Source organism: Larimichthys crocea, chromosome XV, assembly GCF_000972845.2.
Source record: "Larimichthys crocea isolate SSNF chromosome XV, L_crocea_2.0, whole genome shotgun sequence".
NCBI lineage: Eukaryota > Metazoa > Chordata > Actinopteri > Sciaenidae > Larimichthys > Larimichthys crocea.
The window spans coordinates 2,589,392-2,602,386 of record NC_040025.1 but is presented as its reverse complement, the minus strand read 5'-3'; the positions used below and the strand labels follow the sequence as shown (position 1 = coordinate 2,602,386).

General features: G+C 39.4%; 1 protein-coding gene across 4 annotated transcripts; it reads left to right on the top strand.

The window, feature by feature from the left end:
- Positions 1 to 1,054: 1,054 nt before the first annotated feature.
- Positions 1,055 to 12,130, top strand: ampd1 (adenosine monophosphate deaminase 1 (isoform M)). Of its 4 annotated transcripts, none has more exons than XM_010731564.3 (17): positions 1,055 to 1,168; positions 2,562 to 2,570; positions 3,543 to 3,551; positions 4,284 to 4,449; positions 4,661 to 4,814; positions 5,566 to 5,731; positions 5,843 to 6,062; positions 6,462 to 6,591; positions 6,980 to 7,174; positions 7,539 to 7,670; positions 7,815 to 7,978; positions 8,150 to 8,276; positions 9,534 to 9,697; positions 9,962 to 10,082; positions 10,811 to 10,984; positions 11,332 to 11,442; positions 11,718 to 12,130. In XM_010731564.3, the coding sequence occupies exons 1-17, from the start codon at positions 1,147 to 1,149 to the stop codon at positions 11,871 to 11,873; spliced, it is 2,220 nt and encodes a 739-aa protein (XP_010729866.1). In that variant the 5' UTR covers positions 1,055 to 1,146; the 3' UTR covers positions 11,874 to 12,130. The 4 variants fall into 4 exon arrangements, with proteins under 4 accessions (XP_010729866.1, XP_019126533.1, XP_010729867.1 ...); XM_019270988.2 differs by having other exon boundaries at positions 2,559 to 2,570; XM_010731565.3 differs by lacking the exon at positions 2,562 to 2,570.
- Positions 12,131 to 12,995: the final 865 nt, after the last annotated feature.

Sequence of the window (12,995 nt, the reverse complement as noted above, 5' to 3'; positions counted from 1 at the left end):
TATGAGAAGATTAGATCCATCTCTTCTTACTTTAGTAACATTATTGTTATTATCATCTTACGATAATGTCACAAAATGATCATTTCACGTGTAGCTTTAGTTAAAAAAAAACCTGTCTGGAATTTCATTTTCTAACGGCTGACTGACTGCCCGTTTCTAACCTGATCTCTTTAACTAGTTTAACCATAAGATGAACTTTGACATTTAGGATCACATTCCCTAAAAATAGATGACTTGTTAGGTGTCTTCAAGCTGTGCAGGCCAGTCTTAGAAGTTACACAAGTCAGTGGCAAAGTTTGTGCAAGGTTTTTTCCTCCCCAACAACCAAAAGACTATTGATTACTTAAACTGCAATCAGCAATTTGAACCTGAAGAAATATTCCCTCATAAACTGACATTTTCTGTGGATTTATACCCAAGACATTGTGTCTGGATGATGGTTGATGTCAATTTTCAGGAACAAATAAAAAGTCATGTCAGTCATGGTGGCAGATGTTATAGGGTTATATAAAAATGAGGGTATAATTTGATTTATTCCTTTTACTCCTGTAAGAGATTAATACGACTTGGTGATTCAGGGCAGGACGTCACTTCACCTGTCAATAAAGCTTTTTGGTATAGTGGATATTACTTTTTGACCTTTTAGCCACATTAGCTGGATGCCTCTATTGGTTGCCAATGTGGGTTGGTCCAACACTCTGGTCTAGACTAAAATATCTCAATAACTGTTGGATGTATTGCCATAAAATTTGCTACAGATATGTGTGGTCCCTCAAGGATGAAATCTACGGACCTTTTATTCGAGCAAAAATTAGTCAAATGACTCAAGACTTTTTTTAAGGGTTGCCTATCGAGGTGTTATATAATACACACACATACCCGTTGCTTTGTCTACACGCTGTGCCTCTCAGGGAGTCCTGTGGGTACACATAGACAACTTAAAATAGACTTGGACACATATGAGTTCCCTGTTACGTCCATGCGTGTCCGGTATGGGTACAGCAGGTTCTGGTTACACTTGAGGCAGGAGGGAGCTTAATATTGCACAGACCAAGTTCAGGGCTCCACACTTCCCTACTACAGTGGAGCAGTGCCTGACCCACCTTTACCAGTCCTCAGGGAGCGTTTCACTGGAAAAGCATCACCATGCCTAAAGTCTTAGTGCCAGGTGAGTATTGGCAGAACAACTGTGGGTTTGAATGTGGGCTCTCATCTTTAGAAAGAGGGTTTTGGTAGCGATTTCAAAGGATTATCTTACATTGAAGATGAACTGAGGAAAAGCCTTCACCAAAACCTTTTTCAACCCTTTTACATGCCAACACATGAAAAAAAAGAAAAAAAGAAAAGACTTGACCTTTGTGTTAAAATGTCACCCTTCTTGAGATGTATGGAAAGAATGGAAGTGACAAAATGCCTTTGCAAAAATACTTTGAATGTATATTAAAGGAGTCACACCCCTCACTCGGCAGACTGTCAATGGTTCATGTGATAAATTCCCATCTGTTTGTCAGTGCTACATCGTCACTGTAATGGATGGTACTGACAGCTTTAATGACAGGTTCATTGAGGTTAAAAGAGTTCCAATATGAAGTCCATGCTGACTAATAAATAGTCATCACAGGGGGTCATCTTGATTCCACAGAACTGAACATTTTAAAATAGAAATGCTGTTTATCTCAATCTCTCCGTTGTGATGGCACCAAATAACTGACTAGTGTCACTTTTCGTGCATTAGCTCGATCAGCAGATTCCAACAGCAAAATACCTTTTTTTGAGCTCATTCAAATTCATATCATAAAGCAAACCTGCAGTGCAGAACGTGAACAGATTGAGTATCAGCTGTGAAGATGTCAAGAGAGGATGTTACATGGATGTGATTGGTCAGCAGATTCTCAAGTTTCAAGTTCAAGTGTGACAGGAGATCAGGTTATCCAGCTCATGTTGTACTGTACTGTCATTTTAGACTTACCTCTACTAGCCACTGGGCAACTAGTGAGAATCAAGTCATGTTATGCCATCAAAAGTTCTTTAAAGGGTGAAAAATAGAAATGGCGATGGTCTGAACAGCTGCTGCTGCGAAGAGCTTGATTTCACGTCTAATAAGGTTAGGTGGGTGTAATAATTTAGCAGGTATGGTTGGAAAGTGTGTCTGAGGGTGTTTACACTGTGTTGTGATGTTGTTATGTCACTGCAGAGATTTCACACCAGTTTTGTCACGCGGTACACGCAGGCAGGCAGATTTTTTACGATCTGTCAGAGCAGGTGCGGAGAGCTGTCAACAAATGTGTTCATGATCGAACTGATCAAATTCAGATGGAACTTGCATTAAAGTGACAGTTCATAAAAATGTGGATTATCCACAGATAATCCACAGAATTAACACTTTTCACTAAGACTATTTTCTGCAAAAGGTGGTCTCAAAAGTAAGCAAAGTCTTTGGGCAGTTATTTCTGTGTAGTTCACTTGCTTCCTTAAAGTTGCTCCTTGAAACATAACCACACTTGTTTTGTTTCCCTCTAACCTGGACCATCCACCCTAACTGGGATGTTTTTGCTCAGCAGAGGGAGGAAGTAAGTATGGAGCTGAGAAACTACCCAGGAAGCTTGGGGAAGATGTGAAGCACATCAAATGCATGGTTTATGGATGGATGTGAGACAGTCACATCACCAAATATTTTGTCGTGCATTTGAATGCAACCTTATAAACTGGTAAATGAAGATCCATCCCATATGAAATGGAGAGTAGCAGAACATAGTGGAAATGGACAGCATTTATTAATGTACTATTCACATTCAGTGTCAACTCTCTTGTTTGTTATAATAAATTTGTAAAAGGATGCTTAACAAACAGCATAATCAATCAAATCTGAGCTGGAAGTGAACATTTACATTAATAAATGATTATTCCCAAGTAGTTTATGACTCTCCCATCATGGGAATGCTGATCAATTAGCAAAGCAGCACACAAACAAGACTTGATTGACCTTCAGACTTGTTTGAACCGTCAAAGGAATGCCGAGGCGACACAGGAAGTACATCTTCATATGCATGGAGATGTTTAAAAATGGTAGCGGCGCAGCAGTGCAATCACATCACACTGAGTATGCTCCACATTCGATTCAAAACATGTAAAACTGAGGAATCATCTCTGCATGTGTCACCAAGATGCAATCACCAGTTCTTTGTCTGGCTGGATTTCGGAAGCAACTGTCATGTGTCCTCTCCATTTATTCACCCTGTATGTCACCATAATCCCACTTATGCATTTACCATAAAGTGTATGCACTGTTCCATTGTCTCATTTCATCGCCCATATCCTTTACTATTGCATGTATTTCTAATGTATCTTCTGTATTGTTAAGAACCTAAACTGTCATGTACTCAATTATATAGGTGCATTTTGTTATGCATAAACTGTAAATCACATAAAAGGTTTGTATATCATCTTCATATATAACACCTTTCTAACCAATGCTTTTCTAACAACTCTCTTTTTTTGGGTTTTGTTCTGGGTGGTGCTACTTTCTTGCTGGGCATAATCAGGTCAAGAGAGTAAGTATAGAGGGTGAGAAGTACAACTGACAGTCACATGTGCCATAGTAGAATTGTTGTCTTAGAGCTGAAAGCTTTGGCTCTTGGTTAGTACAGTGCATGTAGCAAGTAGAGTTTGGTTTAGAATGTAGTTATCTCTGTAATAGGCATCATGTAATGCCACTGTAATGTATTGTCACTGTACTGAAGTACTGTTGTTCGTAGCTTGGTTCATAACTCCAGTCATTTTAGACCATAACCCACTTTTCTTCCATTTTTCTGATCAGAATTAACTCTGAGACACATCAATAAAATGCAAAATAAACAGTGAAAGATGATAAGAAAACTGGGTTCAAAACATGTTTAGAAAAAAGGCTTTACATTTTTGTATCCATGTGAGACTGTGTGTGTCCGTGCTTTATCATTGTAGTTCCTCTATATGCATGGGACTTTGTGTTTGCAGCACAAACTGGAGGTCAAAGTTGCAGACATGTAGTGACAATTTTTGGTCATGTATGCAACGCATGTGCTGGAGACTGTACACCTCAGCTTAGGTAAGGTATGTGAATTTTTTATGTCAGAGATGTAGGATGTCATGTGCACTGCTCATTCATCATGAATTTACATCGTTCAGCAGTCATATTCATGCTTGAAGCTGGCCTTACAGCCGTAGTCTGTTTAGTTTGGTGCTGCATGATGTGATGGTAGCTGAATGCACTTCTGTTATCAACATACCTTTGCTGTCCCTGATAGAGACCGATGACAAGATGCGGGCCTTCGCGGAGGTAGTCTTTGCGTCTGAGACCAAAGACGAGGACATCCGCGATGAGATCTCTTTGTTTGATGTGGCTGATGACTGCCCCATCCTCCACGAGGAGATGGCCCACCATCTGCACACTGAAGATGATGCTGAGAAACGGTGAGATGATGTAATATGTAAAAAATCGTGTCATTACATGCTGAGAAAATACATTTTAGACCATCTATGGTGTGGCATGTTGCCTGAATTTCACAATGATTATCTGATGATAATTCTTGAGGAAAATTCAGTTGGCTTTCACAACAAACATTTCAGGAATTTTGACAGTGGATGAAGCCAAATACTATACCTTACCTCTGCTCATTCACAGTAAGAGGCATCAGCGGTGCCGCACCCTTACCGTGCCCGTGGCCTCTGCCAAGGCAACTATTGCCCCTGTAGTGTCAGTGGAGGTGGACACCCCCACCTACCTGGAAGTGCCTGACTTCCAGAGAGTGGCCATCATCGGAGACTACGCCTCCGGGGTACTATTTGAATGTTTGCCTTATTAGCTTTTCCTATGCTAAGACAAACCTTGTATTCAAAGGACTGATATGAGAGTGACAATAATAATTTAACTCTGGCGACTAGGAGTATTTCCAACACTTTAAAAAGTAATAAAATGTAACTATTTAATACAAATGTTGGAAATGTTGACTTTGAACTTCACTGACTATATGTATCTGCAGTTCAGTGGCTTCACGGCCATAAATGGAGCTCATCTGAGAGCAGGCCAGGGTTTAGCTTTCATGACTGAGGGTTTGACATTTACTGGCAGAGAAACATTTTGGAATAGCTGATATTGTTAGCTCTGTTTTAGCCTGCTCAAAACTGCAGTTTGTTTGTTCAGATACATTTCAGGAATACTGACTACATAACATATTGCATAATATCACAGAGAGCAAATGACTGCTTATGTAATGCAGTACAGTGTATATCAGAAAATACTACAAAATAGGGAACAGAAAATGGTTGACTTGAGAAATTTACAGCATAGTTCTTAACAGAAAAGTTCACCTTCCATCAACACAAATTAATGTGCTTTTTAAAATTATTATTAATTCATTTCTGTATTGAATCTGTTTTGTGAGTGGAGAGTTAATGGTTTGTCTTGTTTTTGGGAAGAATGCTTCAAATTTTAACTTTGCAACATGTAATCGTAAGGCTTCAATTCTTGATTGGCTACTTTTGCAGGTAACTGTTAAATCTGTAACATCTCTTATATCTGCTATTCAGGTGACCATGGATGACTTTGAGCTGTCCTGTAAGGGTCTGTACCGTGCCTTGACCATCAGGGAGAAGTACATGAGGCTGGCCTACCAGCGCTTCCCGCGGACAGCCTCCCAGTACCTGCGTGACATCGAGGGAGGGGTCTTTAAACCTGAAGATCAGGTGCAGCCAGGTGAGGATAAAATAAGGTTCTATAGGATGTTCGACATAAGGTTTACACTTAAGTCTTCTGTGTCATTTGATATCCAAAATGTTTAATTTGCATATTAAATCCATCCATCAGTCTTCACAACACCTCCAAGTAATGGTGAAGATCCCTTTGATACCAAGGACCTGCCAAAGGATCTGGGATATGTCGCTCGTATGAAGGATGGTCTCATCTATGTGTACAACGATGCTGCAGCCGCTGACAAACATCAGCCCAAAGACCTGCCCTGCCCTGACTACAACACCTTCATCGACGATATGAACTTCCTCATTGCTCTCATTGCACAGGGCCCAACGTAAGTCTTTCAAAATGATTGACCTGTTTCAAATTTCAGAATTGCAGTTGTGGTTTCACCTGTATTCAGTTACTGTACAACCCAGATGATGTCAGGAATGTATGATGACTTGTTACTTCTTTCAGATGACCTCCTAGGGTTGACTGTCAAGTAATTTATGAGTTACTTTATGAGATGAATAGTTATAATTTTTCAGTGTGCACAGTCCTGAGGATCTACACATGAGCCATAAAAAGGTCCACAACAAAATAACATACAATAACAAGACACTTCAAATCAACATTTTTCTGTTTTTTGTTTTGTTTTTATAGAACAGTTACATGTTTTATGGATATATTTATATTAAAAAATCTATCAACACCAACTCTATCACCTCACAATGGAACTCTTGTTTTGCAGTAAGACTTACTGTCACCGTCGTCTGAAGTTCCTCATGTCTAAGTTCAATGTGCATGAGATGCTGAATGAGATGGAGGAGATGAAGGAGCTGAAGATGAACCCCCACAGGGACTTCTACAACTGCAGGAAGGTAGCCATGAACAGCATTTAGCACAGACACCGCTGCTGATTTTGCTTTAAAATAAAAACAATGCTAAAACAATCTTAAAGCTATGCACTGCATGTACTATGGGCAACAACAGTATTCTAGAGAAGGGAAAATGAGGAGATAAGGAGAAATTACATTTTACATACAGGTAAAATCACAGTGCATGATTTTCAAGACTCAAGTATAATCATATGGACATAAACAAAAAATAAAAGTATACATTTGAATTTTACGTTTTATTTCCTACTTAGTTTGCTGTTATTTTCCTCACTTAAAACTGCCATCGTTTTATGTCTTTAGTTCCCTCTTGTGACCAAGTAGAGTTATTACAACTCTGAATCCACTCACCATCATCTCTTTTCAATTCCAGGTGGACACCCACATCCACGCTGCTGCCTGCATGAACCAGAAGCACCTGCTGCGCTTCATCAAGAAGTCTTACCGCGTGGATGCTGACCGCGTCGTGCACAACCTTAAAGGGAGAGAGGTCACTATGAAGGAGCTCTTCGAGTCCCTTCACCTGCACCCTTATGACCTCACCGTGGACTCCCTGGATGTGCATGCTGTATGTTACTCCCTTGTTGAAACAGTGGTGGACAGAATGATAAAAATGATATCATTGTAATTTGCTATAATGTGTTAATCTTTGCAACTTTATAAAGATTGCATTCATATTTGTAGACAATGGTATAAATATATTACATCGAAAATGTAAACGCTTTGAAATCTAACTTCTAACATCTAAAATTAAATCTTTCATTTCCTTTCCATAGTATTCATCATCCAAATACTTAAATAGCCAAAATGTATTTTTCAAGAACTTCCGTTATTATGCCATTAACATTTGCAATCAATTTTATTGCCCATCCCCACAGTCAACCCTAGATGATCTGAATCTCTTTTCTTGTATCTTTGTTGTTTCCCTGAAGGGCAGACAAACCTTCCAGCGCTTTGATAAGTTCAATGCCAAGTACAACCCTGTTGGAGCCAGCGAGCTACGTGACTTATACCTGAAGACAGAGAATCACATCAGTGGAGAGTACTTTGCTACCATCATCAAGGTCAGCTTCTACATAAAAAGAAACACAATTGCAGAAAAACAGGTTTTGTGTCCAGTTGAAGTAAGATAGTAAGATGAAGTAAGTTGAAGTATGATAAGCCAACATCCCAAATGGAGAGCCTGATTTGACCTTTGTGTAAACCAGGAAGTAGCCAGTGACCTGGAGGATGCCAAGTACCAGTATGCTGAGCCTCGTCTGTCCATCTATGGTTGCAACCCTAACGAGTGGACCAAGCTCTCCGGCTGGTTCGTCAAGCACAGGGTCTTCTCCCCAAACCTCAAATGGATGATTCAAGTTCCCAGGATCTAGTATGTTTACAATCTCAATTATTTCTTTTCTAAGTTTGACCTAACTGTGATATTAGAATTATTTGTCCTGTTGCAATTACTAATGCATCCAATAATCCTGTGCAAACTTGGAAAAAGGATGTCTATAATTTTTAGTTAGAGTTAATCTGTTGTGTCCCCTTTCTATTTTAGTGACATTTTCAGAGGCAGGAACTTTGTGCCCCACTTTGGCAAGATGTTGGAGAACATTTTCCTTCCTGTGTTCCAGGCCACCATCGATCCACAGTCCAACCCAGATCTCAGCATCTTCCTCAAGCATGTGAGTCAGATACAGTCACCAAAAGTATTCAGAAGTACCAAGGATGATCATAACAGCTCAGACAGCAAGATACCAGATCTTATCTTAGTTAAAGGATGGATTTCCTTGTCTGTATGAAAATTACTCAGGTGGGTAGGAGTGCTGAATCTTATATTTCATTTTATAAAAAGCAAGGCCCCCTCCAACAGGATCAATATTTTTGTTAGTATCTGACAACATGACTCTACAGTGAAATGAAACGTTTTAAGTTCCTTTGCTTGATCTGCTGTATGTCTTACAAAGTCTCACCTAAGGTGAAATCCTGTTATGAAATCTCAAAAGAGGTGAGGTGCAGAAACAGTGGAAAGGTGAGTGTAGTAATGTGCTGGCAGGCAAAAGTTTGTTGTGCTGGAGTATATATATATCATGAAATTTTCAATGTCATGGCTGAATATTTAGCTGATTTCAACAATGTGGATGGTCACCTGTATTTATTTATAAGCTGAAGACTACAAATTGAAATACTGAATATACAGCAAATGTTTTTTTCTGTAGGGTCCTTTCCATAATGTCAGACACTCATAATAACAATCTAAGCCTGTCAGTGGCAAAAACAAGCACTTTTAATGGATGTAATTTGACAATGCGCAGTGCCAGCAAGGATTACACTGTAACGCCTGTTCCACAGAAATCTCACTCAATACTGGACCAAATTAAGACACTGTTGTCCCCATTAGTCACCATGACACAATATCAGGGGAAAATAAAGTCCAGGTTGAAGACCAATGGTGAAAATACAGCCGTTTTCAGTTGTTTTGTTAAACTGACATCATTACAGCTACTATTTCAATGAACAGATGACAGGTCTGTATTGATTATGCACCTCACCTTATATTTTCTACATATGGCAAAAATGGGTGGGAAAAAAATAAATGACCCTTCCCTCCTCTCCAAAAACATTAAACTACCAAAATAACAAATTATAATACCTTACCCTTGTCTGACCCCACTCACATAATGATCTTTGTACAGTTCCTAATCATGGATCTAATTATGGGATGATCTCCTTGAGTTTTGAAAGTGTTTACAAGACATTGACATGACCAGACATGTGGATAGCCATTTGATAGACCTGAACCATGAATGCTCTTTTCAGCTGAAACACTTTTACAGCTATTTTTAATCAAAAGTTGATGCACCCAGAATAACTTCCAGTGGAAATCCACCTGAGAGCACTCTGTTCCCTGTATAATTAAGTGTCTGCATCCTGGTGTGTAGGTGACAGGTTTCGACAGTGTGGACGATGAGTCCAAGCACAGTGGTCACATGTTCTCCACTAAGAGCCCCAAACCAGAGGAGTGGGACATCGTCAAGAACCCCTCCTACACCTACTACATCTACTACATGTATGCCAACATCGCTGTGCTCAATCAGCTCCGCAGGTCAGTCATTATCTCCTTGTACCCTGTACACACTTTTTTTTAGTATTGACTTGTCATGCAGGAATATGATTATTTAATGTTTGCTGTGTTTTCTGAGAGATTCGTTCCATTTTGTCTTTACATCCATGATACTTTCTTTATATCTCATCTTCTCATCTGTAAACACACAGGGAGAGCATGTTTGACAGACTGGGCAATAAGTTCTCCTAATAATACGTGTCATCTCTATAGCATACTTATACTTATTTATCTTCTGCTATCCAGACAGAGGGGGATGAACACATTCACGTTCAGGCCTCACTGTGGTGAGGCTGGTGCTGTCACCCATCTGCTGGCTTCCTTCATGACCGCTGATAACATCTCTCACGGCCTCAACCTGAAGAAGGTTAGTCTTGTCTCACCTGGAGTAAATTAACACTTTAAGTCACCTTTCTTTGAGCAAATGAAGTGTCTTAGTAAGGTGTTCGGGCACCATGTGCAGCCAGAGAAACTGCAATGCACCTTGGCAATGATTTTCCAAGTCTCTGAACTCTCCTGGAGGGATGAACACTATTCTTCCAAAAGATATTCCCTCATTTGGTGTTTTGATGATGGTGGTGCAGAATTGTCTCACTCACAAAATCTACTATAGGTGTTCAATTGGGTTGAGATCTGGAGACGGCAAAGGCCATGGAATATGATTCATGATCATTTCCATACTCATAAACTACTAAGTGACCTCTGGATGGCATCTGCATTCATTATTCTTCTGAACTTTTTTATTTAGATTCAAGTTTTTCCTTTAATAATCACCCATTATGTAGGCTTTAACCATATTTGATTGTTATTGGGTTATTTACATAATCTTTGATCTATTTCATGTTTTCCAAAAGAGTTTTTTCAGCCGATATTTGAACAAATACTGTAAAATTGACAGCGTTATCTCAAGTTCAATCTCAGATTTGAGATTCATCAAATGAGTAATCTTTTAGTCAGTACATGACTTATTGTAAGTAATTTTGCCTGTGTTATTATCAAGTCCAAAAGTTTAAAAAAGACTTTGACAAATAATGTCATAAATTGAACCTAATCTTGTAAACTGATCACATATTTCTATTAATCCTCCACCACCAGAGTCCTGTGCTGCAGTATCTGTACTTCTTGACCCAGATCCCCATCGCCATGTCCCCTCTCAGCAACAACAGCCTGTTCCTGGAGTACGCCAAGAACCCCCTGCTGGAGTTCCACAAGAAAGGCCTGGTGGTTTCTCTGTCCACCGACGACCCCATGCAGTTCCACTACACCAAGGTCTGAGCACAGAAAGAGAGCCTTTGATGATAATGTAGACAATAGTCGACTGTACTGTGTATAAAGACTATTGTGTTGTTTAGATCTACAGATGAATACATTATAGTTTTCTTTGCAAGTCTTTGTATTCATATTGTACAAAGAGAAGTCATTTACGGAAATAGAGTACAATATGCATTGTAAACACAAACAGATTATACCATATGTGGAGCAAATTTAGATGATGTGAGTTGCATATACAGTAGACATATACTACATATACTACTACAGTCAACTCAAAGTAGAAGTGATAAAAAGAATAATAACACTTTATAATATGGTGTAAATCTTTGCCTTTATGTCCATAGGAACCTCTGATGGAAGAGTACGCCATTGCAGCCCAGGTCTTTAAGCTCAGTACCTGCGACATGTGCGAGATCTCCAGGAGCAGTGTGTTGCAGAGCGCCCTGTCTCACGAGGTAACGCACCAGATGGAGATCTGTAATGTGACAAATGTCATTACTTTAAATAGAGATGGTGTTGCTTTCTTGACATTTTGACACATTTAATAAGTAGCCTGTAAGATGTTTCTTTCTTTTTATATTGGCAACATCACTGGTGCAAACACGGTAATTGTAGTAGTGTCACTTGTCTTAAGACCTTTGTGTCAAATCCTCTGAAAGACACACACATTCTAGAGATTACAATTATACTTGCACCGAAACATGCTCTTCTGTTTTCTTCTGTGTTTCAGGAAAAGTGCCACTTCCTGGGTCAAGATTACCTGAAGGAGGGTCCAGAGGGCAACGACATCCGTAAGACCAATGTGGCCCAGATCCGTATGGCATATCGCTTTGAGACCCTATGCTATGAGCTCAACCTCATCAAGGAGGGGTTGAAGTCTGAGTAAACACTCAAATCTGACTTACACCAGAACTCGTCTCTGTTGTGATGTAGAAAACTTTCTACAGTCACATGTAGAAAACTTTCTACATCACACAATTGTTTTTCACAGTAACTCTTAAAAAAGAAAGAACCTTATGTTATTCACTGTGTATCATCTGTACATCTTATCCAGTTGACTTGTACATTACAGTGTGTGCATCCCGTATGGAGAAACATCTTGTATGAGAATGAAAGGAAATAAAATGTGAAATAACAAGTGTCTCTACGTGATAGTTCCACCAGTGATGCATTTCCAGCTGAATCAGTATTACACTGCATTATTGACTTGACAGCAGGATCTTGTCTAGCTGACTTGTTCATCCTGCTGTTGCCTTCAGACGCCCCTCATAAGTTCAAACTTGTAAATTATAAATTAGACTTGACAGGCACTTATTCGGCGCCTTGTTTCTTCTCACCGTCTACAAAAAGTAGTTTTCTGGTGGCTTACGTTTCCTAAATAGTCTAGCCGCAATGATCAACTGTATCAGCAGGAAGAGGGTGAAAAATGTACACCAGTCGTGCAAATTTAATAAAGTTATTAGAGTTGTTGCATAATGCATCAGTTTTACCATTAGCTATTGACCGGACCTCCATGATGTCTGCCATTTTCACATAACTGGGCTCAGGCTGGGATAGCAAAGTCAATATTTACTGTAGTTGGATTCACATTTAGCTTTGCTCAGTGACGATGAAGATCAAGTCTGAGATCAAATTTGAAGTCATGCGAGTTGCAAAACAAACACTCCCTTCAGGACACAGTTTTGTGGTTTATTTTAACTAAAGTAAACAAAAATGTAGAATGCTCCACCTTATCAATTATTTAGGTGATGGGGATGAATGTCATCTGCTGCAAAACGTTTATTAGTTTTGAAGCAGCTGAATGAACCGCATCATCACTTGTTTTCACAAAGGCTCTAGACACTTTTCGCGTAGTCTATCATCTTCCTGCGCCAAAACTTCACACCTCGTTACTTTATAAATTAAAGTAAAGCTCCAGTTGTATTTACAGACTCGTGGAGCCGCGCAGGTGCAGCTCATAACACAGTGCTTATATTTCCCAGGACACTTGAAGACAACAGTATTTATT

What these genes read in the sequence shown, in the direction of transcription:
- ampd1 (XM_019270988.2), top strand. Translation starts at nt 1,147, where the DNA reads ATGCCTAAAGTCTTAGTGCCAG. An exon ending in CTCATTGCACAGGGCCCAAC is followed by an intron (nt 6,063 to 6,461) that starts GTAAGTCTTTCA and finishes CTTGTTTTGCAG; the next exon opens with TAAGACTTACTGTCACCGTC. An exon ending in ACTTTGCTACCATCATCAAG is followed by an intron (nt 7,671 to 7,814) that starts GTCAGCTTCTAC and finishes TGTGTAAACCAG; the next exon opens with GAAGTAGCCAGTGACCTGGA.